Raw genomic sequence first — 26,944 nt, 5'->3', positions numbered from 1 at the left:
CATAAATTAGTTAATATAACAGTGTGTCTTAATTTATGATGTAAAAAGTAGAATGCTCAACAGCAGTAATGGCAGTATATTATATAACAAAATGTCATCCGTTTTCAGATGCTATCGCTAAATAACTCTACGTTAAATGGACACTCTAACTATCTTGTTTAGTATAATTGTAGATGCCAATGGCCCATGATTCAGTGTCAGCTTTCCATTATTGTTTTCTTCAAGGAGAACTATGTGAAGATAAATATAAACCTAGTGTGGACCCAGCCGATTTTACCCTGAGGACTTCAAGAATTTTTTTTACCTTTTGCCACGGTTAAAACTGGTTTATTTTTACACCTATGTAACTATAGGATGGCTTACTGCTTACTGAAATGCTTGTATTTTCTTTAAGCACCATCTTGGAGTATATATTAGTTTTTACATACATTTATAATATGTCGGAAATGCAATAACTTTTTGCCATTGTTTTTATTTCAATATACGCAATGGCCCCTAGTAATGCCTGCCCGGGTAAGGTATAAATGCCAATCGCTGCGCAACCATGTAGTGAAATAAAAAACTGCACTTTTTTGTTTTATGCATATGTACACTGCAACGCTGAGTTACTTTCAGTAGAATTTACAAGCTGCCTTTCAGAAAAAATAATGTATTTTTATGACAACACTTTTTTACCTGTGTAAGACAGTGTTGCTATTGTTTGATTTTTATAGCATATGCAAAGAAAAGAGAGATCCAATTGGTTTACTGTTCCGTCCAGTACTTTTATGATAACAATAAAAAGGATACACATAACCAAAAAAAATAAGGCTGTTATCTTCCCAAAATAGTGCCACACATGTCCATGGGTTGTGTCTGGTATTGCAGTTTAGGTACACTGAATGGAATGCGATTGAGCTGCAATACCACAAATGAGCGGTGGACAGTGGACAGGTGTGGTGTTATTTTAGAAGAAAGCAACCGTGTTTTTCTAATCCTAGACAAATCCTTTAAATCTCACCGAGGTGGGTAGTGCTTTGCTAGGGACAACTGCTGGATCTTTGACCTTCAATCCATGATACCTCAGAACAGAGAAGTTTTCACTTCACTACTAAAATATCTTACAGACTATGAGGAAATAGGGGTGGCACAAGTGGTGCAAGTGCTTGGTCTGTACCATCGTTTAAATGAATAGGATAGCATACATGAAGCTGTATAAGCCGATCACCAGTCTGTATGTGTATATGCACCGATATGAAAAGCATTAGGATGAAGGGGGTCAAGTTCTGAGGTAAAATGTAGAAGCAGGGTGGATGGAGAAGATTTACATTAGTTACATTAGTGAATATGATAGGTCTCCATATCATTAGTGATGAGCGAGCATACTCACTAAGGCAAACTACTCGAGTGAATAGTGCCGTATTCGAGTACCTGCCCGCTCGTCTCTAAAGATTCGGCTGCCGGCGGGGGAGAGCGGGGAGGAACGGGGGGAGATCTCTCTCTCACTCTCTCCCCCCCACTCCCCCCTGCTCACTCCCACAACTCACCGATCACCTGCGCCGGCAGCCGAATCTTTAGAGACAAGCGGGCAGGTACTCGAATAAGGCACTACTCGCTCAAGTAGTTTGCCTTAGCGAGTATACTCGCTCATCTCTGCATATCATTTCTCCCAAGAAATGTGTTTTTAGAGCACGCTTAAAACTGTGGGTGTTGAAAATTAACCTGATTGTGTGGGGTAGTGCACTCCAAAGAAATGGTGCAGCCCGGGGACTATCTTGGAGATGGGAGTGGGAAGTTCAAATTAGGGGCCCATTTACATGGTTTTCTCTTTTTATTAAATAAGTTACAAACCAGCATAAGACTTATGCTAGTATTTAATGTATTTAATAAAAAGAGAAGTTGGATATCACGTCCTACTGTCTTGAAACCTTTATTGGATAGTGGCTCCACAATACCAGTTTTTTGGTCCTCACACATCTAGCTTGCTCACCGTTAGTGAGTCCATTGGTTGGCAGCACCACCATTATGTATTTTTTGCAACCCTCTCTTATGCTGGATATTTTTCTGAGACTCAAGCCTCTGACATCATTGGGTTTGCTCCACCCCTTTCCTTTATTCCTCGTTTATGCTACCAGATGCAAAGTGTGAAATGGTGCCCCCCCTCCCCTCTGCAAACCCCCCCTTACCACATATTTTACAGGGGAGTTGTTGTAGTTTAATAAGAAAATTGATGTTTATATAATGTGCTTTCTTTGTTAGTGTATGTTCTAGATTAGTCATTTGTTTTTGCTCATGTTAATAAAAAGATAATCTTTAAAAGAATACTGAAGGAGTTTTAATGTAGATTTTCTGATTGTTCTTTCCAAATCATCTTGGAAGTCTTTGAGACGATTTATTAAAAATGTGATTCTTGCTGTGTCATAAATTACTTGCATCACATTTAGTTTCTAAGGTGATCAATTTAAGGCTTTTTTGGTTTTGTGGTGTGTTTTCATTTCTTTTACCGCTGTAAAGGAAGGTCTGGTGAATAATTAGAAACTTCTATTAATCAAAATGCAGCAATGAATGAGAAGAAACGCTTGGAATATTGGTTAAATGTCAGGGGGAACAATGTACTTTAGTACTTGGAAAAATTACTGTTTGGTTAAAGAGGTATTCCCATCTCGGACTTTCATGTCATATCCACAGTATATTCCATGAGTATCTAATAGATGCGGATCACACCTCTGTTACCATCTTCTCTAGTTTTGGTTCCCATTATATGTATATGCCAAAAAAGTGTGGGCCAGTATGCATCACTATGCTTTTTCTTTTTGCTGCATAAGAAAGTGTAGTCTGCTACACTTTCCTATACAGAGAGGCATAGTAAAAAACATATACCTTGTGCTATACATTTTTTCACAATATGTGCTGAGGTATACCTGTACAGTGGCATAAGTTGGACGTTCTTTTCGAGGTATATATATGTATTTATGTAGCAATTAAAGCCTTCTGGGTCATTTTTGTCCAATATTTGTCAGCTCTAGCAGGTCTGGCCTATGGCAGATTTCTATGGGCCACTTATCGCAGTCATCACTGTGGGTTGCTTTCCTAACAGGTAACTGCCATTAACCTTGGCCCAGTACACAAGGTCTCCAACATTAACCAGTGTCAAAACCTTCTGTCCAATGGCTGAGGAGGACACATTCAGTGCACGGCTCAACACTATCAATCTTGAGTGCTGATTCCTCCTGCCATGCTCATGGCCAACTTTAGGGGTATGTGAACCCCCCCCCCCCCCCCCCCTCCTCCCTCATAGAAAGCAGCTCTTATCCTCCGGTTGGCTCTCTCTTATCTTGGCATGCAGCATGACTCGGTTATCAGCTGTTTTTTCTTCGCCACAGTTCTCCCAACTCTTGCATCATGTGATCAGACAGGCTCCTCCCATATGCTACAAAGTACAGGAGCTGTGAGAGCCTTGGGGAAGGATTCCTACTGTGTTTCCCAAAGGAAGAGAGAGCTGACTGGTTGGTAAAAGCCGTCTCTTATAACATACTGTATATATATTGGGGAGAGAAAATACTGGGGGGATTAATTTACTGAAAGGGTTGGAGGAGAGATATACTGTGGGGGAGACAAAGACTAGGAGGACTGAGATTAACAAAGAAAAAGTGCTTCATAGTGCAGAGTGGCTCATGACAAAAAGACAATGGATAGTAAATAACAGCAATATTAATATCTGGATGGACCAGCAGAAGCCTTTATGAGAATGCAGATGTGGCAGGGCAGATGTGGACATTCTTAGCATGTTAGACAGGACCGCGGGTCAGCAGGATGAAGGACATACTTTATTAGTGGCAATGCATTTCAATGCCTGGTCGGAACCTTCATCTGGCTATCTGTACAGTGGGGGCTGAGGCATATATTTTGTGGGGCGTAAAACATATTTACTCTGGGGGAGAGAGATAGACTATGGAGGCTGAGCGATATACTGTTGGAGGAAATATATATACTATTGGGGGACAAAATAATAAAATTATAATACATTATATGCTCCCCAAAATCCCATTAAAAATACAATTAATTCTGCAATGTGACAATGATTGTTTTCTGACATTTTTTTTGAATAGGATTCTCTATAGATCACAAAAAAAATGCCAGAAAAAAAGCATTTTACAAATGTAATAAGTTAAAAAGCACAATAAAAAACGCTTCTAAAAGCGGTGATGAATGCGGGGCAGTTTTTTAAAAGAAAAAGAAAAAAATATTACAAAAAAAAAGTTTGTGCTAAGGAGAGCTCACTATGGTCTGGGGTTCACAATTAATGACGCTACTGGACAGAAAATTGCTTGCACTAGTTATTCTTTGCTGTCACTCCGATTTGCTGGTTCCAGGTCCTGTTTTCGGCCATCTAGGGTGGCTGATGCAATCTTCAGACTATCTAATTGCTATCGCATTTCTAGAGTTAGACTGCCAATTCACAATAGCTGCTCTCTGATTGGTCAGTGCTACTCATGTAATCAGCACTGGCCAATCTGAGAGCAGTGCACAGTGTGCATTGGGTAGTTAAAAAATTACTGCAGTCAGGAATTTTATTGGGCTACCCCTCCCAGCCAATGGTGGCTGCGAGGGGTAGCCCAGAGAAAAACAACTACAGGCAATATACCCCTTCTGTCCCAAGACAGAATGTTCTCCTGAGGGTTGCTTTAAGGGAGTGGCAAGTGTCATGACCAAATAAAGTTAAAGGGGTTGTCCCGCGAAACAAAGTGGGGGTATACACTTCTGTATGGCCATATTAATGCACTTTGTAATGTACATTGTGCATTAATTATGAGCCATACAGAAGTTATTCACTTACCTGTTCCGTTGCTAGCGTCCCCGTCTCCATGGTGCCGTCTAATCTTCAGCGTCTAATCGCCCGATTAGACGCGCTTGCGCAGTCCGGTCTTCTCCCTTCTGAATGGGGCTGCTCGTGCCGGAGATCGGCTCCTCGTAGCTCCGCCCCGTCACGTGTGCCGATTCCAGCCAATCAGGAGGCTGGAATTGGCAATGGACCGCACAGAAGACCTGCGGTCCACCGAGGGTGAAGATCCCGGTGGCCATCTTCACAAGGTAAGTCAGAAGTCGCCGGAGCGCGGGGATTCGGGTAAATACTGGACGGTTTGTTTTTTTTATGCCTGCATCGGGTTTGTCTCGCGCCGAACGGGGGGGCTATTGAAAAAAAAAAAACCTGTTTCGGCGCGGGACAACCCCTTTAAGCCTGTGCACTGCAGTATAGCGTCGTTAGTTTTCCTGCCATATGGGGGAGAATGATATCGTATGTGCGCTGGTCGTGATTTGTTTGCCAGGGCTGCTTCTTAGTCCCAGCCGGCCCCTGAGCTCTAGTATATTGCTATATACATAAGTATAGTCCTAATAAGCACCTTTTATTGAAGAACTTTTACTTATGTTCAAATACCAGGAGATCCAACACTGAATAAAGCAAATTCCCAAAATACTATACACGTAGGGCTTGTAAAAAAAAAATCCGGCTGAGAATCACAACAGATCGGCTCACCTGTAGCTACTTGTATCCTTGAAATCTTAAAATTGTAATGATATTTTATTTACTCCAAATTAAGTTCTTAGTGTGTGTTAATGTGGTAACAGAACACAAATGTGGCTCTCATGCTAAAATAGAATGGCTTACAATGCAGTCATTTTTGTGATTGTGTATTATATTACTGTGGAGCCTTACATTGGGACCCCAGGAATCAGCTGTAATTAGTGGAGGAGTGCTCAAATCTCAAGCAGTGTCACATCAAGAAATACACCGGTCAACAAATGCTTACAAAAGTCATGTTACTGAAATAAAATTAGTCATTTCTTATTTTTATGTGCTCAACATGAATGTGACAGTCAAAATGCAAAATTAGCTCTATTTTTTTGTATTCTGCAATAATTGTTTACATCACAAAATGCATGCCAATAGTAATAGGCCTCTGGTTAATACCTGTAAAACATCAAGCCATAGACTTGTACAGGAGCATCTCTGTGGAGTGTCCAGCAGTAGCCAGCCAGCATGGTAGTGTCCAGCAGTAGCCAGCCAGCATGGTAGTGTCCAGCCGTAGTCAGCCAGCATGGTAGTGTCCAGCAGTAGTCAGCCAGCATGGTAGTGTCTAGCAGTAGTCAGCCAGCATGGTAGTGTCTAGCAGTAGTCAGCCAGCATGGTAGTGTCCAGCAGTAGTCAGCCAGCATGGTAATGTCCAGCAGTAGTCAGCCAGCATGGTAGTGTCCAGCGGTAGTCAGCCAGCATGGTAATGTCCAGCGGTAGTCAGCCAGCATGGTAATGTCCAGCGGTAGTCAGCCAGCATGGTAGTGACCAGCGGTAGTCAGCCAGCATGGTAGTGTCCAGCGGTAGTCAGCCAGCATGGTAGTGTCCAGCAGTAGTCAGCCGCCATGGTAGTGTCCAGCAGTAGTCAGCCAGCATGGTAGTGTCCAGCAGTAGTCAGCCGCCATGGTAGTGGGCCATTTTTCCTGCTTACTTTGTTCCATTGTTGCGTTATCTTGATGAAAACGTTGGCCATGCTCATCACCAACCATACCACAGTTGTCTGGAAAGAAATCCAGATGGGAATGAAGGAGGTAAGGAGCTAAGTTTCTGATACTGCATCCGCATGTCTTGTTTCTTGTAGTTTTCTGCCCTAACATTCTTGAGAACGTTAGGAGATAATAGGCAAAAAGCATTACATGCTTGTTTCGCATCACCATGCAGCAAGTTTTTGAACCGGTCATCTTTGAAGAGCTCTCGAATCGGAGGACCCACAAAAACTTTCTCTTTAATATTTGCCTCGCCGAGTCGAGGGAATTTTTTTATGAACGTATTGGAAAGCTGGGGAAGTCCGGTCCATAACTTTCATGAAGTTTTTCATCAGACCTAGTTTGATGTGGAGGGGTGGGAGCAGGATTTTGTGAGTCTCGATCAGAGCTGGGTGCTGGATATTCTTCTCTCCAACTGCTACATTTTGTCTGTAAGTCCATTCCTTCTTCAAGTAGTGCAATTCCCTTGCTCGGCTATCCCACTCACGTAAGAAACATGTGTATTTTGTATATCCCTGCTGCAGTCCCATTAAAAGGGCAACTACCTTCAAATCACCACAGAGGTGCCAGCTGTACTTGTTGTACTCAATGGAATTCAATAGCTGCTTTAAGTAAATTTACATGGTGAAAGACAGAAAATGAACTATATGAAATATCTTCCAAATGAGAGCGAATAAAAAATTTTCATGGTCATATTCGTGTTCAGCACACCAGGATACTACAGATTAGGACCTTTTTAAGTCAATAATAGAAATGAGCAAGTATACTCGCTAAAGGCAATTGCTCGAGTGAGCATTGCCTTTAGCGAGTACCTGCCCGCTCGAGACTGAAGGTTCGGGTGCCGGCGGCGGGCAGGGAGCGGGGAGGAACAGAGGGGAGATCCCTCTCTCCCCACCGCTCCCTCCTGCTGACAGCCACTACTCACCGCTCCCCCGCGCCGGCACCCGAACCTTTCGTCTCGAGCGGACAGGTACTCGCTAAAGGCATTGCTCGCTCGAGCAATTGCCTTTAGCGAGTATACTCGCTCATCTCTAGTCAGTAACAATTCCAGTGTTGACCAGTATTATCAACTGTTATATAACAACCATTAAAATCAATAGAAACATCAATTAATGGGCGAAGAGAGTGAGAAATGTGTTTTATAGATGTTCTCTGCTCTAGTTAATAGATAAAAGGGGGAGATGTAAAAATAATGTACAGAAGCAGTTGGTTGCATATTTTATACTGTTAATATTTTTATTGTTCATCAACAAAATTTTAATAGCATTTCCCAAATAAAACCGCATGATATATGCAGAGTATTTCCACCCCACAGATATTTCCATATGCAAATAAGGAGTGATTAAGTGCTTTTTGCATGGTTTTGAGCCAAGTTCTGATAAAGCACCGAATTCAGATATTTACACACGAAGTGGGTTTAGCACCTTATCTATCACTATTTATTATTAGAGTACAAGAAAGGGGCACCAAAGATGGTTTTAAAATGCCCACCCTTCTGCTCACAAAAACAATATTATCAAGGAGGGCCCTACTGCACTTAATGGGACATTTACATGGCCCGATTATCAGGAATGACATTCACCAGTTCATATGCCCAATTATCAAGCTGTTTGAAAGGGCCAGCACTCAGCTGACAAACAAGCAAACACCCATTCCTTGGCTGATCGGCTGCACATTTTTCCAAGTACAATGATAGCTGTATGAGGGTGAACAGTTGTTTGTCATCACAATGCAGATAATATATACATGTATAGAAAAGGAACAAGCGCTGACCAACATCAGTCAGCATCGTTAGCATGGGCAGATTTTCCACCCAAGTAGAAATACTCTTAATTCACATGAGCATATTTTTGCCATGTCTTATGCACACAATCACTGGCGTAACTATAGGGGATACAGGGGATGCAGTTGCATCCGGGCCCAGGACCCTTAGGGGGCCCATAAGGCCTCTGTTTTCCATGTAGGGAGCCCAGTGCTATAAATAAAGCATTATAGTTGGGGGCCCTGTTACAAATTTTGCATTGGGGCCCAAAAGCTTCAAGCTACGCCTCTGCGTTAAGCGGTTAAGAGAAGTTGAAGGGCCCCAAGATAAAACTTTGCACCCGGGCCCATGAGGCTTTAGCTCTGCCCCTGCTTTGCACATGTTATATGCAGTGAATAGAACCCATTGATTACAATGGGTTTGTTCATATGAATGTATTTTTTCATCTGATGTGCAATCACGTAAAAATATATGCAGCGTTTTCTATTATGGTGCGTATTATGAACCATAGAAGCCCATTGAAATCAATAGGTGTGCATAAATACATGGGAAACTTGCATATTCGCTGCATATTTATGTGGCTTCACACGAGCATGTGTGTGTGCGTACATAGGTGCGTATATATGTGTGCACCCCTGTACACACAAAAACACGCGTGTATGCAGGTGCGCGCTTTTTACACTAAAAAGTTTGTGTTTTCAGGGAAGATCTTATATTTAAAGCTGGCAGACAATTGTCTTGCATGGAGCTGCCAGCAGCAGCCACGGCTCCATTGAAGACAATGCGTGCATTCCCGATGGTGCACGCATGTCCTATCTTTGCAGGCACACGCCTGTAAAGCATTGACATGTGAACACACCATTGCTTGTAATAGACACTTGTTTTTGTGCATGCGTTTGCACGCACAAAAACATGCTCGTGTGAAGCCACTCTCAATGTGATTCTGTATGTTCTTTTCACAAATAAACATGCAGAAACAGGCGAAATATGCGGGTGTAAGTGATTTTTAGTTGCATAAAAATGCAGCGTAACTACGTAACAAAATGCTCTTACGCTCGTGTGATCCGACTTTAAGTCATTGTAGCATAGGCAGCATTTACACTGAGCAATTATTGCAGATTGTGAACCTTGACCTTCATATTTGTCTTTTACTAAACATTACTGATTACTCCAAAATATTGAAATGGTTTTACACTCTTGCTTGTATCCTTACTGTTACTAATAAATAGCAGCAATCAGTGTTTTGATCAGTGCTCTGGTTATTGGTTCTACTAGCAATAAAGATTTTAAAATGACATGATTTCTAGCGCTTTTATTAAAAATCCTTGCTCTTTGCCTTCTTTCACCATTTATTATAGCATACAATGCACATTGATGTATAGAAAGCAATCTAATGTCTAAAACATTGTGCTGTCTACAATATGCCATATACAAAAGCCTCCATAGACTTCATTGCCATCTCAACTCAAAGTGGCATTTTCCTGAATGTTCATAGGAAGAGCTGCTCATAGCTGTAGCTCAAAGATCTCTTTTCATATCATTGTTTTGATTACTTTATGTACTCAATTTACAGGAGGAATTGTTGACAAAGACCTTCGCCGCTACCTCAATTTACGGTTTCAGAAAGGTTCAGTAGATCATGAACTACAGCAAATCATACGAGACAACCTCTACCTCCGAACAGTGCCATGTGAGTACTGCACATCTCCTACCTTATTGAATCTATTCGAGTGTGTTCTTCGTTCAGATTTTTTAATGTGTCTGGAAATTACATTAAGTGGCCGCATCATTTTTATGTACCTAAGGAAGATGTTGATGATTATCTTATAAGCTCTTCAGAAAAAGGGTGACTCTTATTACTGTGTGATGAGAAAATAGGTATCAATCTGTCTATCAAAGCATGCAGCAAGTAGTATACAGAAAGTTATGGCTCAGCTTTTATGAACTTAACCAATAGATTTCAAAAGTAAAAGGAGGTGAGCCAATTCTTGTTTGCGCGAGTGAACGAGCAGGTGACGTCACTACTAGCACATTCACTATCGTGCAACCTGTTTAGACAGATTTATTGTTGACTCGCTCAAGAAATCTTCAGTATGATTCAGTCTTTCACTTTATGAATGTGAAAGACTGAAAGAGTGCTGTTTAAACGGAATGTCAAGTGAACGAGTCAAGGATACTTTTTATGCCTTAATAAAATGAATGGCAAGTGAAAAGCGCATGATTCTCATTCGTTGTGCGGTCATTGGCTTCCATTTAGACTGAACAATTATGGTTCACTTTCGCTCGTTTGAACAATTTTTTTAACGATAATCATTCTGTCTACAAGCACCCTTAGACGATATGGTGTGAACATTTATAAATTATGCAAATCTGTTACTTTGTATTATATATGAATCATATTTTGGCTTTGCTTAATTCTGTTTCACTTTTGGGTGCATTTATTTTTGGAGTGCAGAAGTTAGCGGACTCTGACTACAAACAGTCTCCTCTGTAGTCAGGATCAGTAGAATCTCCTCTTAGGCTCTTTGCTACAGAGATGTATTTCTAGTGATTGACCCTACGGCTGCATCTAGTCTCAGGTGTCACGTAGCCGTCTGCAGTGCCCCAAAAAGAACTATCTCTGCATTGGCAGAGAGAAATGGAGCAGAAATTATGGACTGGAGTGGTGAGGTTTATGTAAAAGAGGGCTGTGGAAGACTGAGTGGGACCTACCGATCGTAGTGAATAGATCAATGTCTCAAGCCAAGTTATAAAGGTATGAAAGATAAGGTAAAAGCTTATAAGACAGTATAGAAATGATAATTTTAAGCGATTTACTCAGCTTTCTAACCTTGGTCAGAAATAGGAAGTTAAAATATTTTAAAAAGTACACCAGACAAGAACTCTTGCCAGACTTGGGCCCCCCTAATGTCTTAAATTTCCCTTCCAGAATAGATAATCACATTTCAGCAATAGGAAGTCCCACAATCAAATCTGTTTCTAATATCTACATCCTATTGTTCTAAGGATTGTTTATATATTGACTAAAACTCGCTACATCTAGACTAAACAATGAGGAGAATGTGATATATGGCTTTGCAGTTGCAGAAATATTTGTCAAGTTGCTGATCATATAATGGAGTCTCATTCGACAAAATGGAAAGATTCACAACCTTAATATAATCTACTAGGCTGCACTCTGAATAGAAAGAATCACAACCTTAATATAATCCTCTGTATTACACTCTGTTTTTATTAAAATTGACTCGCAAGCTTAATATAATATATTACAGGCTGCCTCTGTGTAGGAGAGAACAATCTCATGCAGCAGGAGGGAGATGAAAAGTGTGTAGTATGTACTACAATGCAATTTGCTATGATAAGGCAGTGATCACACGCCAGGAGGAGGAGGTGTGTGTGACACGCATCACCACAAAGGAACACCCACTGCTTTCTAATTTAACATTTTTCTCAGAAACCATCCTGAAAACCTAGGATCAAAGCAACAAAAGAAACAAATCTTTTGAAGTCCAGGTATTCTGTGACCTATAAAAAAAACCAAAAACAGCTGAAACCAGCTTGAACACCTTCTCGATAACTACCATAAGTGTACAGTGGAGGAATGGAATGGGCTCAGGACCTGAGCTTTCACAACACAAAGATGGTACAACCTGCAAAGCACAGTTGATCAGCCAGGATTGGAGATAACTCTGATCCTGGCCATCTTTATGCCACTGTCAGTGCTGGCAGCAGCATTTATATGACTGATATCTGCAGATGTGATTCCAAGGGGTGCCATTCGGTTGTCATGGCAGCCTGGGGCCTAGTGAAGGTTCCCAAACCTGCTATGGATTTCTTCTGATTAAGTTCTACGATTACAAGTACAAAAGTACAAGTGATCAGAGGCTCAAGTTCAACTCTCGTTGTGGGACAAAAAAAATTATGTAAAATAAATATTTACAAAAAAATGTATTTTAAAACCCCTTCTCAGTCATTGCAACTAAAAATCATAACAAAAGAAACATAATTCATATTGCCACATGCATTAAAGTTCAATATATTTATCTCTAAGAGAGCATTTAATATAAATAGAACAAAAAGTTGTATATACCTCAAAATGGTACTAATGGTACTACAGCTCAGCTCAGTATAAATATGGGGTCAGAAGATGACAGAAAGTTATATTCTAAGCCTTCTCTTTTTAAAGGATTACAACATAAAAGAAAACTACGGTATACAAATTTGGCATTGCAGGCATTGTACTAACCCACAGAATAAAGCTATCAGCTCCATTTTTAGTGCACCTTGAATGCTATAGAACCCCCCCCCCCCCCCCGCCTTCTTGCCCCCCCCCTACAAAAAAAATCAAAGTTGTGGAGGGGTTTCTGCTCACTTAGAAATTTGGAAAACAATATATGCTTAAGCACTCATATATTTACTATCTGAATAAAATTGCATAGCTGTTCTATATACTTACCACACAAAAGTTCTTGAGGCACATTTTAATCAAAACATTTAGACCTATCTGCCATGTGCAGGTGACTATTGCTTTTAGATGGCACCTAAGGGCCTTTTTGCATGATATGAATGGAAGAGATGCGGGCCAGAGATCATTCCGACCACCTGCCTCCATTCACAGTAAACAGGCAGTCATTCATTGATGAATATCTGCCTGTTTACACAGGTGGATCATCATTTGATTTTCATGCCTGCACAACCCGAACAGGCATTTACACTGCACAATTATCATTCATTGTGAAGGGAATCTAGACGCCCAAATGGATTCAAGGAAAAAAAGCTACCGGGCTATATATTCTATTGTTGAAAAAACAAACACATTTGGCAGATTTGTGGTGAAAAAAATCTCTGCAACAAATCTTTTTGTGAATATACCTTTAAAGGGTTTTCCTCAAGATAGGTCATCAATAATTGATCGGTGGTGGTCTGCTGCTCTGAATCCCTGCCGATCAGCTGTTTACGTTGTCAGTGTGGCCAGTCAGGAACAGACAGCTCTGTTCATACTACAGTGGCATCGGTTAGTATTGCAGGTACATCTCCCATTGAATTTAATGCATTACCAATCTGGGCTGTAATGTGTTCAGAGCTGGAACAATATGCTTGATTTTTTTTTTCGCTAAATGGGAGTTGGAACAATGTTATAAACTTTGACTACACGTGGAGGTCTTACATCTAGCAACCAACCAAATTCCTTCTTTGAGTTTTCCAGCCTTTCTGACAATAAAAACCGGAGGTTTTTTTTTTCTTTGCAGAATACATTTCTCACATTAAATTAAGAGCATGAACTAATAATATTTGACACATTTATTTTGAGATTTCAAGGACATCTGTTACCTAGCAGAGCCTGTGATATTGGAACACCCATTAGATGCCCTAAGATACAAAAGTTAGTCATCGAATAAGGGCCTTCAAAACACAGGATGACTGTCAGGGTCTTCAGCGCCCAGCAGTTGTTCCACTGATCGCTCATTGAATAGACACGGGTGGGCCGGCTCAATATCCAGCCACCCGCCTCCGTTAACAGTTTACAAATTATCGTTCATCATTCAATCGCTGTGGCCATTTGCATGGCCCGATCATCGTTCTGAGCAATGATCAGGACGTGTAAAAGGGACATATGAGAGTTTACACAGATACAATGAAAGTTCCTGCCATGTGAGCCGTATCAATGCATCTAAATGAGTGATAGGTCACTCTTCTAACTTGACAAAACTTGTGCCACCCTACCCTACCTCAAATGGCGATTGGGGGCTGTTTTGTAAATGGAGATGAATTGCTAATTCCTGATTTTAGAACATTTTAAAGTTATGACCTAATATTATGGTCTCTGCCAGGTGATATTTGTCCTTTATTTTATATTCCACGTTTTACTGAAGCCTTTGCTGTTGAATTCTGGGTGCCAGATGACAACTTTCACTTAACTAACTGCATCAGTTGCCTTCATGTTTTTCACACAGCAATATTGATTTGCGCCCCTGCTTTAAATTCTGTGTTTATCTGTGACTGCAAGACACTTTGTTTAAATGCCATTGTATTACTTCAAGATGAAAGCAGCAGCCAACCGTTGTGGCGGCTGCTGCTGACTACATACATTATATATGTCTACACTAACAGAGAAGGAGGAGGCTTTGCACAGCAGCTATTTTGTTGTCTGCTTTATTGTTGCTTTTGTTGCTTCATTTTGTGGAATAATAAAGTATTTTCTGCATTATTACATTTCCTCAACATGTTTCTTTTTTGTAGGATTGTCTCTACGTGGTGTCAGCAGAAAACACTTAACTTTTATATGAGCATTCACATTGTAGCGGAATTCAGCTTTATAATCCAGTGTATGTGGACAAAAGACTTTACACAATAATGATCCAATTGAATTTAAGAAGTTTCTAGGTTTTACATAAATAAAGACTAAATGCTCACTAATTTTTCAAACACCTTGTGCTTATATGATAGCCAGTGTGAGAGCTGTTTACTTTACCTAAAGTGATGTTTTTGTTTTGAAAAATCACTTTAAAGTGCTAACCATTATGGATCTCCCTTAGGCCCCCTGTCCACGGGCAATACGGAATATCGCTAGTAATATTCCGCCACCGGGGAGCAAGGGAGAGAACTGACAGTTCTCTATGGTGATCCTATCTGACAGATAGGCTCATCGCGGAGAATCACGGCAAATCGCAGCATGCCGCGATTTAAGTCCCGTGAGTGGAGAATCACTATGATGATCACTATGATCACTATAGAAAGCGTGCACTGTGTTACTCGCTGCCGGATTATCGCTGCTAGTAATGCAATATACTATTGTTCATGGACAGGAGCCCTTACTCCTAACTTTCTGTTTACTGTTTGCTGTAAAGTTTGTCACTGGAGATGGGGTGACATGATGTGATGAAATCACATTTCCACTGCTCAGTACTACTATAGTGTCCTTCATAATGAGGTTCTGTGTGTGTTACAGACGCAGGAATATGCAGTTCTCTTTGTGCAGTCTTTAGAAAATAGCATAGAAGCCAGGCTCCTCCCACCAGCTGTGAGAAAACTGAGAATCAGATGTACATCCTGCAGAGGGGAAATGGGGGAAAACACTACAGATCATATAACTGTCTAAAAATAATTTTATTCCTTATGTACACACATGGCAGCTTATTCTGAAAAGCAATCTGAAAAGTTAGATATTCTTTGATTATTTTGTTATGGAAAGTTATACCATATACTTTTATATTTGTATTTTACATTTTCAAAATATCTGCATTTTGTCATTGGATAGAAACATTTTTGTTTACTTCCAGAAGTGAAAAACCTGTCCTGAACATGAATAACTATACCATGGCTTGTTAAGTGTATCATGGCTCTCTTATCCAATGTCAGGAGTTCAGGTTGTCTAGCCTGCAGTGGATTGCCTAGACTAGATACAATTATAGAATACTCTCAGATCTTAGATGTATTACAGTAAATCTGTGCGGAGGTGGATGTTAAAAAGAATATTTCCAATAACTTGCAAAAAGAATATAGCTAGGAATTGAAACAGAGAGCATACACTGAATGGTCACTGTATTAGAGACACCTGTCCATTAATGATTGGAGCTTCCCAGCATGGAAATTAGACCCTTGACCCCAAAGTTCAGCATAAAATCAAATTAGCGAGTTTTTGTGGATCAGTTTCAGTTTACAACCACATTAGAATGGGAAAATTGAGCAATCTGAGAGAATTTGAACATGGCATGGTCATTAGTGCTAGACTAACCAGGGACAGTATTTCAAGAACTGACAACCTTATGAGTTTTTTATGCAACGGTATCAAGAGTATACTAAAAATGGTGCCATTGAGAAAAAAACATTCAGTGAAAGGGAATCTAGTAGATGCAAGCAACTCATCAACAAAAGGAGTCAGAGGAGGATGTCAAGAATTGTTCTGACAAACAGGTAGTGTGTAGTTAAGCAAATTGCATCCAAATACCCAAATACAATGCTGGTGCACTAAATAACATGTCCAAAAGACATAACTTGCTGTTCTTTAGCACTGATGGGTTATAACAACAGATGTCCATTTTGAGTGCCACTGCTGCCTAAGAGAATTAGAAAGGTAAAACTCCAGAGGACAAGAGCATAAAACCTGGATCACTGAGTAGTGGCAAAACATCTCAGTCATGGTCACAGGAATTTAGATTTCTGTTGCACCATGTTGATGGGAGGGTCAGAATTGGCACAAGCAGCATGACTTGATGAACCCTTCCTGTCAGATGTTCAGAGCATATCAAAACTTCCCTCTAATTTGCAGCAACTGTAAGAAACTATCCTAACTGCATGGGCCAATATTCCTGCAGAATGTTTTAAACACACAGTGGAACTTATGCCACAATAAATTGCTGTGGTGCTGAATGCCATTGAAGGCCTAACATGCAACTTCTGTTGATGGGTGTCTCTAATAAAATGTCACTTCAATGTTTATATAACTTACTTATTATTTCAGTATGCAATGATTAAAGGGGTTGTCTTATTCTAGACATCTCCTTTTAGAATGCATTTCCAGAGGCATTTTGTTGATTGCTGCGAATTCAACGTTCTTACAGAAGAGCTTTCTGTTTTGGCTCCTAGAAAGACATCTCAAACATGGAGCCCTCTTATTTGACATCTATATACCCAAATAGCATACACAGATAGGTTTTGTCTTCATGAAACAACCCTCTATAGGGAAACCCCTTTTAATGTGCTATGCAGAATGAGTTGTCAAAAGTTGAAGCCACAGTCTCTATTGGGAGCATTATAGGAGGAAAGTTAAACTTCAGTGATTTGTTTAGTATAGATGTAACTAAAACATATAACCTTTATTGATAATTCTTTAAAATTAAGGGCAGAAGGACACAAAAATATAGACAGACGATGTACAGGGAGACTAACCTGTATACTTCACATAGATTGAAACTGCAAGACAATATGGATGCAGGCTCCCTACACAGATACTACATATAGATCACATTGACTCAGTAGATGGGTCAGTAATCAGGCGATAAGACAACCCAGTCACTGTCAAGGATCCCGTTACCGAGTTCAAAAAGGTTCAGTGAGTGCTTCAGCCATGCACCCAATTGACTACTGGGTTCATCTCAGATGCTTACTAAGTGTTCATGCCTCCCATGAACCTGAGAAAACATAAAGCCTAGCCTCTGGTGAATGTAATGAGTGTTCAGCTATAGAGATCAATTTAAATTCTAATTTCCCAAGAAATGTGTATCATAGTTCCAGTAGTACTTAGTGTAATATTGAGTCCACTAGAATAAATACGCGCTCAATCTAGGCGTAGAGTATACTCCCAGAAAGTGAATTCAAATAGGTTTAACGCGTTTCCCCATCTATATCGACAGTTCATCAGGAACTATTTTGACGTCAGTCTAGGATGCAAGAAACAGAATGATGCGGAGGGTTTCTTTTTTGATTACAGTAGTTGGTATTGCTGAACCAAAGTGGATATAGAGAACTAGATCAGCTGAGGCGGTTTGATAGATGTACTAGAAACGGTCTCTCAAGATAACAATCAGGGTCTATACAGCAATGTCTAAGAGAATAGAGCTCTAAAAGTGCCTGAGGATGGATGTGATATACTGTCTTTCTAGGTCTATCCCTTACAAGACAGACAAAGGTAGCACAACTGGATTGCTAGATAGCAAAGTCCCATTTCACCTTGACTTAGTTTACAGTAGGCTGTTCTAGTCACTGACTAGTAACTCAACTAAAGCTTTCTGTACCTAGTTTTTCTCATTCATCAGCATTCTTACAGAGACTTTCTAACAATGAGGAAGTAGAACCCTGCAAAGCATCTATCTAAAAACTCAGAATAGATATAGCGGTAAGAACACCCTTGTGTAAATTGATAGCGAAATAATAAAAGGCTGTGAAGCAGCCTGTGGCTCTGATGGTGAACCACAAGCATAGCATGGGAGCAGTATGGGAGGAAAGTTAAACTTCAGTGATTTGTTAATATGATACGTTTAAACTTTTCCATTTAGAATAATTACTTATTTCAGTATTATAGATCCCTGTTTTCATTGTCTAATGAGTTAAGAGCGTGATTGCGCAAATGTATTTGGACTCAGTAGTTGTGATTTACAAATGTAAGTTACTTTAATTTTCTGAAGTACTTTCATTGACAAAATCCATTTATCCAGAGCGCCATATTTATTTGTCTAGAAGGGGCAGAGCATTCCAGTTTCACAAAATACAACTGATTTGTAAGTTTCTAATACCACTTTTCTAAACAAGAAAATAGCAATATACATTGCCAGGAACAACCTGATATTATTCACAAGTATGCACCATATTGTTAACTATCCTTGCACCCTTGAATACAGCACATGCTACTCCAAAAATCCCAACTTTAAAGTAGTCTGAATTAATTTACCCAATATATTATTTATGAGAAATCACCGAAGGTAAAGGAAGTGTACGATCATAAAGTCACAGAACACCCTAAAACTATACATTTTATTAAATACAGGTAAAATTGGGGTTTGGAACCAAAAGGAAAATGAACAACATATAGTGTATTATGGAGATACTATGAGGGAGGGTGACTCAAATGTAGTTGTGTAATAGGTTCGCCTTCACTCAGTATCAAAGGTAGGCCATCCAAACAATACAGGTCCTTAGATTTGTTTAAGCTTTGTACAGACCTCCAGAAATATCAGGAGAGTCTATAAGAAATGTTTGTGGCACAAAACTACCCTTAAGAGTCCTCACAAAAGGAGGAAAAAAAGGAAAAAGTATATTCAAGAGGTCCAGATATACAGTAACTTCAAAAAGGTTAGTGAAGAAGATATAAAAAATGTGATTGGTCAAGACCGGACTCCAAAAAGCAAGGGCAGCCCACAGATATAATGTGGAGGTTCATGTAGTTCAATTCTAATTAAAAGAATGCCCAACATGAACTCCTATTAGCTGCCACTATGCTTATATAGTCTCCTTTCTCAAAGCATCAATCATACGTGGTGGTGCATGGGGGTACAAAACGCTAGATATATGTCCCCGTATCTCCTAAACCATGTTTAAGAAAGACACTTAGCACTAATAGCCTAAATGTGTGAAGTGTAGCAAAGCAGCACACAGTTAGCAAGGTTATGCTAAGGTACCATTTACACATAGGGAAATCTAAAAAATTCCTAACGCGTTTCTCTGGCGAACCGCAGCCAGATCATCAAAGGCAAGATGGTACAAACGAAAAAGAATAGTGCCAGAAACATATACACATCAATGCATGATCAGTTAACTAGTATAAACTTTACAAATACAGTGTCAAATTTGGAGTCTTGATGGAGACTAGAACTGAATGGTAACATTGGATGCTGTACAGTCAGTTGGCTTCATTACATTCTCTTTAGTCAAGGTACAGATATAGCAAATCTTAACTCGGCATTTAATGCTATTGATAATTTAGCTACAATATACTACCTATACTACTCAACTTGTACAACGCTGTAAATCAAGTTATTATGATGAACCAGTCATGTTAACAATTGCTACTTCTGTAATACATCATATTCTTCTACAAAAAATTAAAGTGGTGCCTGCAAACTTGGCACAACTGGGCACACTTTTCTTCTCATGGCTGTGTCATGTAATTTGTCACCCCATTAGCCGGTGGGAACAGGCTTGCTTCTGATTCTCTTCCTTGCCGTGAACAGGAAAGACAAGTAAGAAATTGGATATTTGGGGCCTGATTTTTCTCAGTCCGCAATCATTGCAGTTGAATAAAGTTTAACGTTTTCGTCTGCTCAGTAAGAGCAGAGCAATCATTCCAAATATAAGCCAGATTTTCAGATTTGTATTTTAAGACTAAAGTTCCCTGAAGTCAAATTATCCTTTTTACTATAATATTATTAATGTTGAACTTAGAATTTGAAACCAGTTGATGGTGTGGGAATTTATTCCAGTAGGTTTAATGTTTTAAATTTGACTCATTTTGTTTAATGAGTGTTCCTATTAAGTTATATTATGGTATTACCATATCATTTTTCACTTTGTAAGCTGAGTTGTTTTACTACTTACTGTAAAGAATTAAAACAGAATAATATATTACTCTATCATTTGTAAGAATATATATTTTCCGTAAAAGAACAATTTGGAAATTCTATAACTCTATGATTATTGATTCTAATAAGTGTTACTAAATCCTATAGCTTATGTACTAATTGGACATTGATAGAAACAGAAGGCTTGTGATGTCAGATTCATGAGGCCTAGAACCATGAAACAGCCTGTTTTTAATGTAATTACTAGATATTGCTGACGATTTATGGAAAACAATACATATGATAAATGTGATATACTCTACAATAACTAGTCCGATTGTATAATGTAGCAGAATATCATATAAACATTTATTTAGAAGTGCAGTATCTAATATTCCCCCAACATGTGCTCAAATTTCCAGAAACATCGATAGTTGTAGTCTGTTAAAATATTTCTTAAGGCCCATTTACATGAAGTGATGATCGCTCAAAAATTGCTAAAAAGTGATCGTTTGAACGATAATCGTTGCCTCTAAACGCGCGGCCATCGTGCACTTTTCATGCACTGCTAGCTAAATGTTAAGTTCAGGCCAACCAAAAATCGTTGTTCAGCCTTATCAGCAGTTCTCCGGCGGGTAGTGCTAATAGCATTGCTTCCCGCTGAAGAACAAAGGAACTGAATGCAGATAAGAGGCTTTTAACTGCATTCAGATAAAGGCTTCATTTGCACATTTAATTGCTATTAAGTAGCTGAGTAGCTACTTAATAGTTTATGCAAAATGATCGCTCAAAGCTGTCACTCAAACTGTCATTTGAGCAATCTTTGAGCAAGCATCGCTCTGTGTAAATGGGCCTTTACACTTTTAAGTCAGAGGCCCCCAAACAATGTCTCAGCATCTGAAATAGGAACATCCTTTAGACATAGTAGACTTAGGGCTCCTGCACATTGGACATATGCGTACACATTTTTGCAGAAAATAAGAGCCATTGATTTCAATGGGTTGATTTACACTTCCTTTTTTTCCGCACGCATTTCTTGCACGCGCAGAAAAATAGGACCAGCTCTATGTTTGTGCGCATTTGTGCACCAAAAGTCCCCATGAAAGTCTTTGGGAGGTGAGCAAATGTGCACGCAATACGCTGTGCAATTCAGTGAAAAAAAGAACACTTCTGGAACTCAATAGGCTAAATAGCCATTGGAATCAGTTCCATCTTTGTGTGCTGCACACAAATGATCATGCCCTGCATGCGCAGAAAATACAGTAAAAAAGCCTCATATATAACGAGGTGATTTATCGTTTGGACAAGCAAACAATGTCAGATTTCGCTCATGCAACCTGTCTATGCAGGCAGATACATTGTTGGCTCTATCAAATGAGAAATCATTCAGCCTTCCACATTTGCTGTATAAGCAAACGGGAACGACTGAATGAGCGCTGTTTAAACCAAATGATTAGTGAACGAGCTAACCATGATTTTTAAGCTGCATGAAATGAATGATGAATGAAAAGCGAACAATTTATCGTTTTTGTCATTCCATCATTGGCTGCATTAACTTCCGCTGATTTGAATGATTTTTGAACATAATCATTGCATGTAAAAGGGCCTTTAGATGTCTAGTATAGATCTGAAAAGTCTTTGCACCTCTGAATCATCAGAAGGAAAGTGGAAGCCTAGGCTTCTCAAAGTCTACTGATTTGAGTGCAGTTAACATCATTGTCACTTTCGCCCCTTGGTATACTTACAGGAATCCATGAAATTGAGATATGGGGAGTCGTTAGTTTTCACAATGGAGAGCTGTGTTCACAGATCCGGGAGTCATCTCTGACTTTCTTCTCCAGACTAAAAAGTTGTGGTGCTAAAGTGTAAAAAGAAAAATGCTGACTTCTTCTAAAGTACTAAAACTTTGTAATGTCTATCTTCTATCAAACTGCATACAGAGAGATCTATGTACATGGCATGGATGGCAGACTATGGTTTTAGCTAAACAGCAATAACAATTACTAAAGTGCTGCTTGCTCAAAACAAGACAGGCAGAAATCCTCCTGCCGTAGATTATCTGGAGGAAGGAGCGAGAATCAATGGCAGAGCTTTGGGCTGTGGCTTCAGGTTATCATATACTGTGGTTGGCACAATTAACATCCAATAGCTTTTTATGGACTTTTTTACAGCTTAAGGCCTTAGTCAGACGGGCGTTTTTTCGCGCGATTTGCGGATCGCATGACGGATGCGCATCCGAAAATCGCGTGACCGGTGCGCGCAAGTCGCCCGCAAATCGCCCGAAAATCTGCTCCTAGCCGCGTTTCATTAGAAACGGGCCGGAGCTGTCCAGCGCATTGCATTCAATGGAGACGGCAATAGAGCCGCCTCCATTTAAAGCAATGCGCTGCGGGCGAGCCCGGGATGAATTGTCGGTAAGGGCTTAAATATATAAGCCCTTCCCTGCAATTCATCCTAAAATGTGTTAAAATAAAAAAAAATTGTATACTCACCTTCTCCCGGCAGCCGGAGCTCCGCGCGGCCGTCCTGCAGTGGGTGTGAAGGGGGTGTGAGTCAGACCTGCCCCCTGATTGGCTCAGCGCTGAGCCAATCAGGGGGCAGGTCTGACTCACACCCCCTTCACACCCACTGAATGGGTGTGAGTGAGACCTGCGATCTGCGATTTCTGTTCTATAATTTATCGGACGAGCGCATAAAAAGTGCTCATGTGTCCGATACCATTGCAAAGCAATGGTTTTATAAAATCGCCGGACGCATGCGCATGCGCAAATCGCGGCTAAAACCGCCCGTCTGACTAAGGCCTAAGATTGCTTTCTGTCATGACAGCTATACATATGAACAATAAAGTGAATGTCCATGGTCATGAAGAGGTGACATGACTGTATAGAATGTGTCTACAGGGTTAATGTTGTTTAGAGAATAAAAATAATTGAACTGGCAAACAACAAGTCTTGCAAGTTGAACCATGGGGGGTCCCCGCAGGAACTATAGTTTAGGGGGTTTATGTTTTGGAGAAGAGATTATTAACTTTGACACCTAAGCCTGGGTTTATCAATGTCCCTCTTATTAACTCACTGTCTTCTCATAAATAAGAAATCTGCCTAATTAATTATTTGGCAGTTCTAAGCCTGGGGCTGAAACTATTGTACAAAACATGTTTTGAACTATAAAGCAAGGTTCACACTGAATTTGTTCTCTTGTTCCTCCTGCCCTCAAGGAAGCAGGGAAGCATCTAAGGACTGTGTTCGGTCTTCTAGTTCTTTTCTCTCTTTCATTTTATACAGATGTACCTCACGCTTTAAGGTAACTTTCTGTGCCAGAGTTTCTTTATTTTTTTAACTGTTTAAGATGAGATAACTTGTTGCAGAAAGTTATCACACTCGAGTTACACTTTGCTACATCTGCATCTGTTTGCTTGTTTCTTGTATGTCATCTTATTTTGTCTTCTTTGTATTTTGTAAACAATGCTGTTTATCTACTAAAGATTAAAACTTGGGTCCTGTAGGCTCTAAAAGAATTCATAGTCTTCCTCAGGGTGAGTAACCAAACAGTTGCATCAATTAGAGACTCATTGGCCAGTTTTGCTGAGTATTGGCAGAGTGTATATTGGGTATGCAGACCCTGTTGTGACTTATGTTCTATTTGCAACCTGAGGGGAAGGTGAGTGCAAAATTCAGGGAGTGGAAATAGAGTAACCTCCTGCAGTTGCATCCACGCCAACATGCTGGGACATGGTTTACAGGACTTTCACCTTTTTACAAAATGCTATTTTAGGTCTAGAATTCTATTAATTTTCGTAATATAGCTTTGAAGTGTTATGGAAGCCAAAATTCTAATACAGAGCACCTAATTCTCTTCATAGACATGGGGGGAAATTTATTAAGACCCAATGTCCACAGGCGGATGCGATTTGTGGAATCCGCATGGGTCACCTGCGTTGAACATCCGCAATTAAAAGTGCCCATAGGAAAACATTAGCTTCTGCAACTGAATTTAAGCATGCAGATTTTATTTGCGGACCGTTTGGTGCAGAAAACAAATCGCAGCATGTTCCATTTCAGTGCGGATTCCGTGTGGACGGGCTCAATTAAAGTCAATGGGTGCATCCACAATTGTATTTGTGGATTTGAAGGTTAAAATCAATTAGGGGGGTGAGGAAAAGGCTGGGAGGTGGGATTGTGGATTTTTTTCCATGTGGATGATCCGTAGTGTATCTGCGTACATCCGCACGGAAAAACCATTACATCTGTGATCTCCTCCAAATAGTTTCCGCAGGTCTCCCGCTGCAGAAATCCGCATGCAGAATCCAATCTGCCCATGGACGTAAGGCCTAATACTGACATTTCAAAACAATGGTCTTAATATTCTTTCCTCTGGCACTTGATGTGCTTAATATATGAAGAGCCGCAAAGCTCTGATTGCTTGCAGTCACCTCTGATGACAGCTTCGGAGTTTACTGTTTTCTTACTGAGTCCAATGTATATACACTCCCTCTAGTGATGGCTGCAGACACTAGAATGTTATCTATTAAACTGAACTGTGTGCTGTGGATTTTAAACCTTGATTAAGCTGCACAGCATTTTTAATCCATTTAAGTAAAAAATTCTGTTCTAGGGTGCATATTCACATTAACTATGACAAACATGTAGGGGAAAAGGTTTTCCTCTCGGTGACCATGTAACAGCTGCCATTTACTGTATACTTTAGCTTCAGCATTAGCATTTCCAGATTCTACAGTCTCCTGTTTATTTGTATATGTGCCTGTTCGGGGCTCCCCATTCACCATCTTGTGAACACTGAACTTATACTTAAAGGGGTTGTCCCGCGAAAGCAAGTGGGGGTATACACTTCTGTATGGCCATATTAATGCACTTTGTAATGTACATCGTGCACTAATTATGAGCCATACAGAAGTTATTCACTTACCTGTTCCGTTGCTGGCGTCCCCGTCTCCATGGTGCCGTCTAATCTTCAGCGTCTAATCGCCCGATTAGACGCGCTTGCGCAGTCCTGTCTTCTGTCTTCTGAATGGGGCCGCTCGTGCCAGAGAGCGGCTCCTCGTAGCTCCGCCCCGTCACGTGTGCCGATTCCAGCCAATCAGGAGGCTGGAATCGGCAATGGACCGTACAGAAGCCCTGCGGTCCACCGAGGGTGAAGATCCCGGCGGCCATCTTCGCACGGTAAGTAAGAAGTCACCGGAGCGCGGGGATTCGGGTAAGTACTGTGTGGGTTTTTTTTAAGCCCCTGCATCGGGTTTGTCTCGCGCCGAACGGGGGGGCTATTGAAAAAAAAAAAAAAAACATTTCGGCGCGGGACAACCCCTTTAAGATTTTCTTTAGAAATGCCAGCTACTTTTCAAGAGAAAAATAGCACTTTTTTAAGCTATAGCCATAAAATCAATCAACAGAAAAGAATTGTTCTTGTTCTTGCTCTTGCCATCAGCCCTAATGTCATCTGGTCACAAATCAGCTCACAGCGAGGTATAAATGAGTGAAACATACTTGGAATTGATTGCCCAATTTTAATCAAAAAGTATACTTTTAGAGACTTTTTAGCTGCTACAGTTATTCAAGCTTATACCATTTAATTCACTGGATAACTGGATTTTCATTGAAAATGCAAACTTTATCATTGCACAAAAATGACAATCACTCCTTTGGCAGCTGCAGATGTCTAGTAACCTGTGCTTTTGTGGTAGTTTTCTATCTTACTATATGTCTTGAAAATGTATATTTTCCCTCTTCGCGCCTGCTGAGTGTGCACAATCCTGGCTCTATACAAGTTGCATCAATCTGAAGTTTTCCATCTTCTGCTCCTTGTCACCTCTCTCTCAGCATGCATTCTCACAGGCAGAGAGAGAGAAAAACTGCAACTGCACACGCTCTTCTTCCACCTCCAACTACTAATCAAAGAATTGTTTGACAGATTTTTGGGTCTCTTTTAGGGGGTGTGGGGTTGGTTTCTGTATAGGAAAAAGGGGATTTATAGGCTTCAGGAACATAAGGAAGATGTCACTATCCCCTAATAAGTTTCATGTATAATATTGATTTGTGTAAAGTCTTTATAACATTAGGTACACTTTAAAAAAACTGACACTTGAATTCAATATTTGTCATATGAATACAATTTGTCAAGAAATGTTTAAAGGGGTGGTCTCGCGAAATCAAGTGGGTCTATACACTTCTGTATGGCCATATTAATGCACTTTGTAATATACATCGTGCATTAAATATGAGCCATACAGAAGTTATTCACTTACCTGCTCCGTTGCTAGCGTCCCCGTCGCCATGGTTCCGTCTAATTTCGGTGTCTTCTTGCCTTTTTAGACGCGCTTGCGCAGATCCGTCTTCTCCCTTCGGCTCCGCTCGGCAACATCGGCATTTTGGCTCCGCCCCCTTGTACGCATCATCGCGTAGCTCCGCCCCCGTCACGTGCCGATTCCAGCCAATCAGGAGGCTGGAACCGGCACACATCATGGGGCGGAGCTACGCGATGATGCGTACAAGGGGGCGGAGCCAAAATGCCGATGCTGCCGAGCGGAGCCGAAGGGAGAAGAAGGGAGAAGACGGATCTGCGCAAGCGCGTCTAAAAAGGCAAGAAGACACCGAAATTAGACGGAACCATGGCGACGGGGACGCTAGCAACGGAGCAG

The 26,944-nt window shown here is 40.4% G+C and overlaps 1 protein-coding gene across 5 annotated transcripts in view; it reads left to right on the top strand.

The window, feature by feature from the left end:
- The window catches only part of MAGI2 (membrane associated guanylate kinase, WW and PDZ domain containing 2), a 955,112-nt gene that overhangs the window by 219,222 nt on the left and 708,946 nt on the right, over positions 1–26,944 (top strand). For all 5 annotated transcript variants that reach the window (XM_066592005.1, XM_066592007.1, XM_066592003.1 and 2 more), the window contains exon 2: positions 9,873–9,989. In XM_066592005.1, coding sequence (XP_066448102.1) covers positions 9,873–9,989 — 117 coding nt within the window. The remainder of the gene's footprint in view (positions 1–9,872; positions 9,990–26,944) is intronic.

Source organism: Eleutherodactylus coqui, chromosome 2 (genome assembly GCF_035609145.1).
Source record: "Eleutherodactylus coqui strain aEleCoq1 chromosome 2, aEleCoq1.hap1, whole genome shotgun sequence".
Taxonomy (NCBI): Eukaryota; Metazoa; Chordata; class Amphibia; order Anura; family Eleutherodactylidae; genus Eleutherodactylus; species Eleutherodactylus coqui.
The sequence above is the reverse complement of the archived record's forward strand: the minus strand, read 5'-3'. Positions and strand labels throughout refer to the sequence as shown.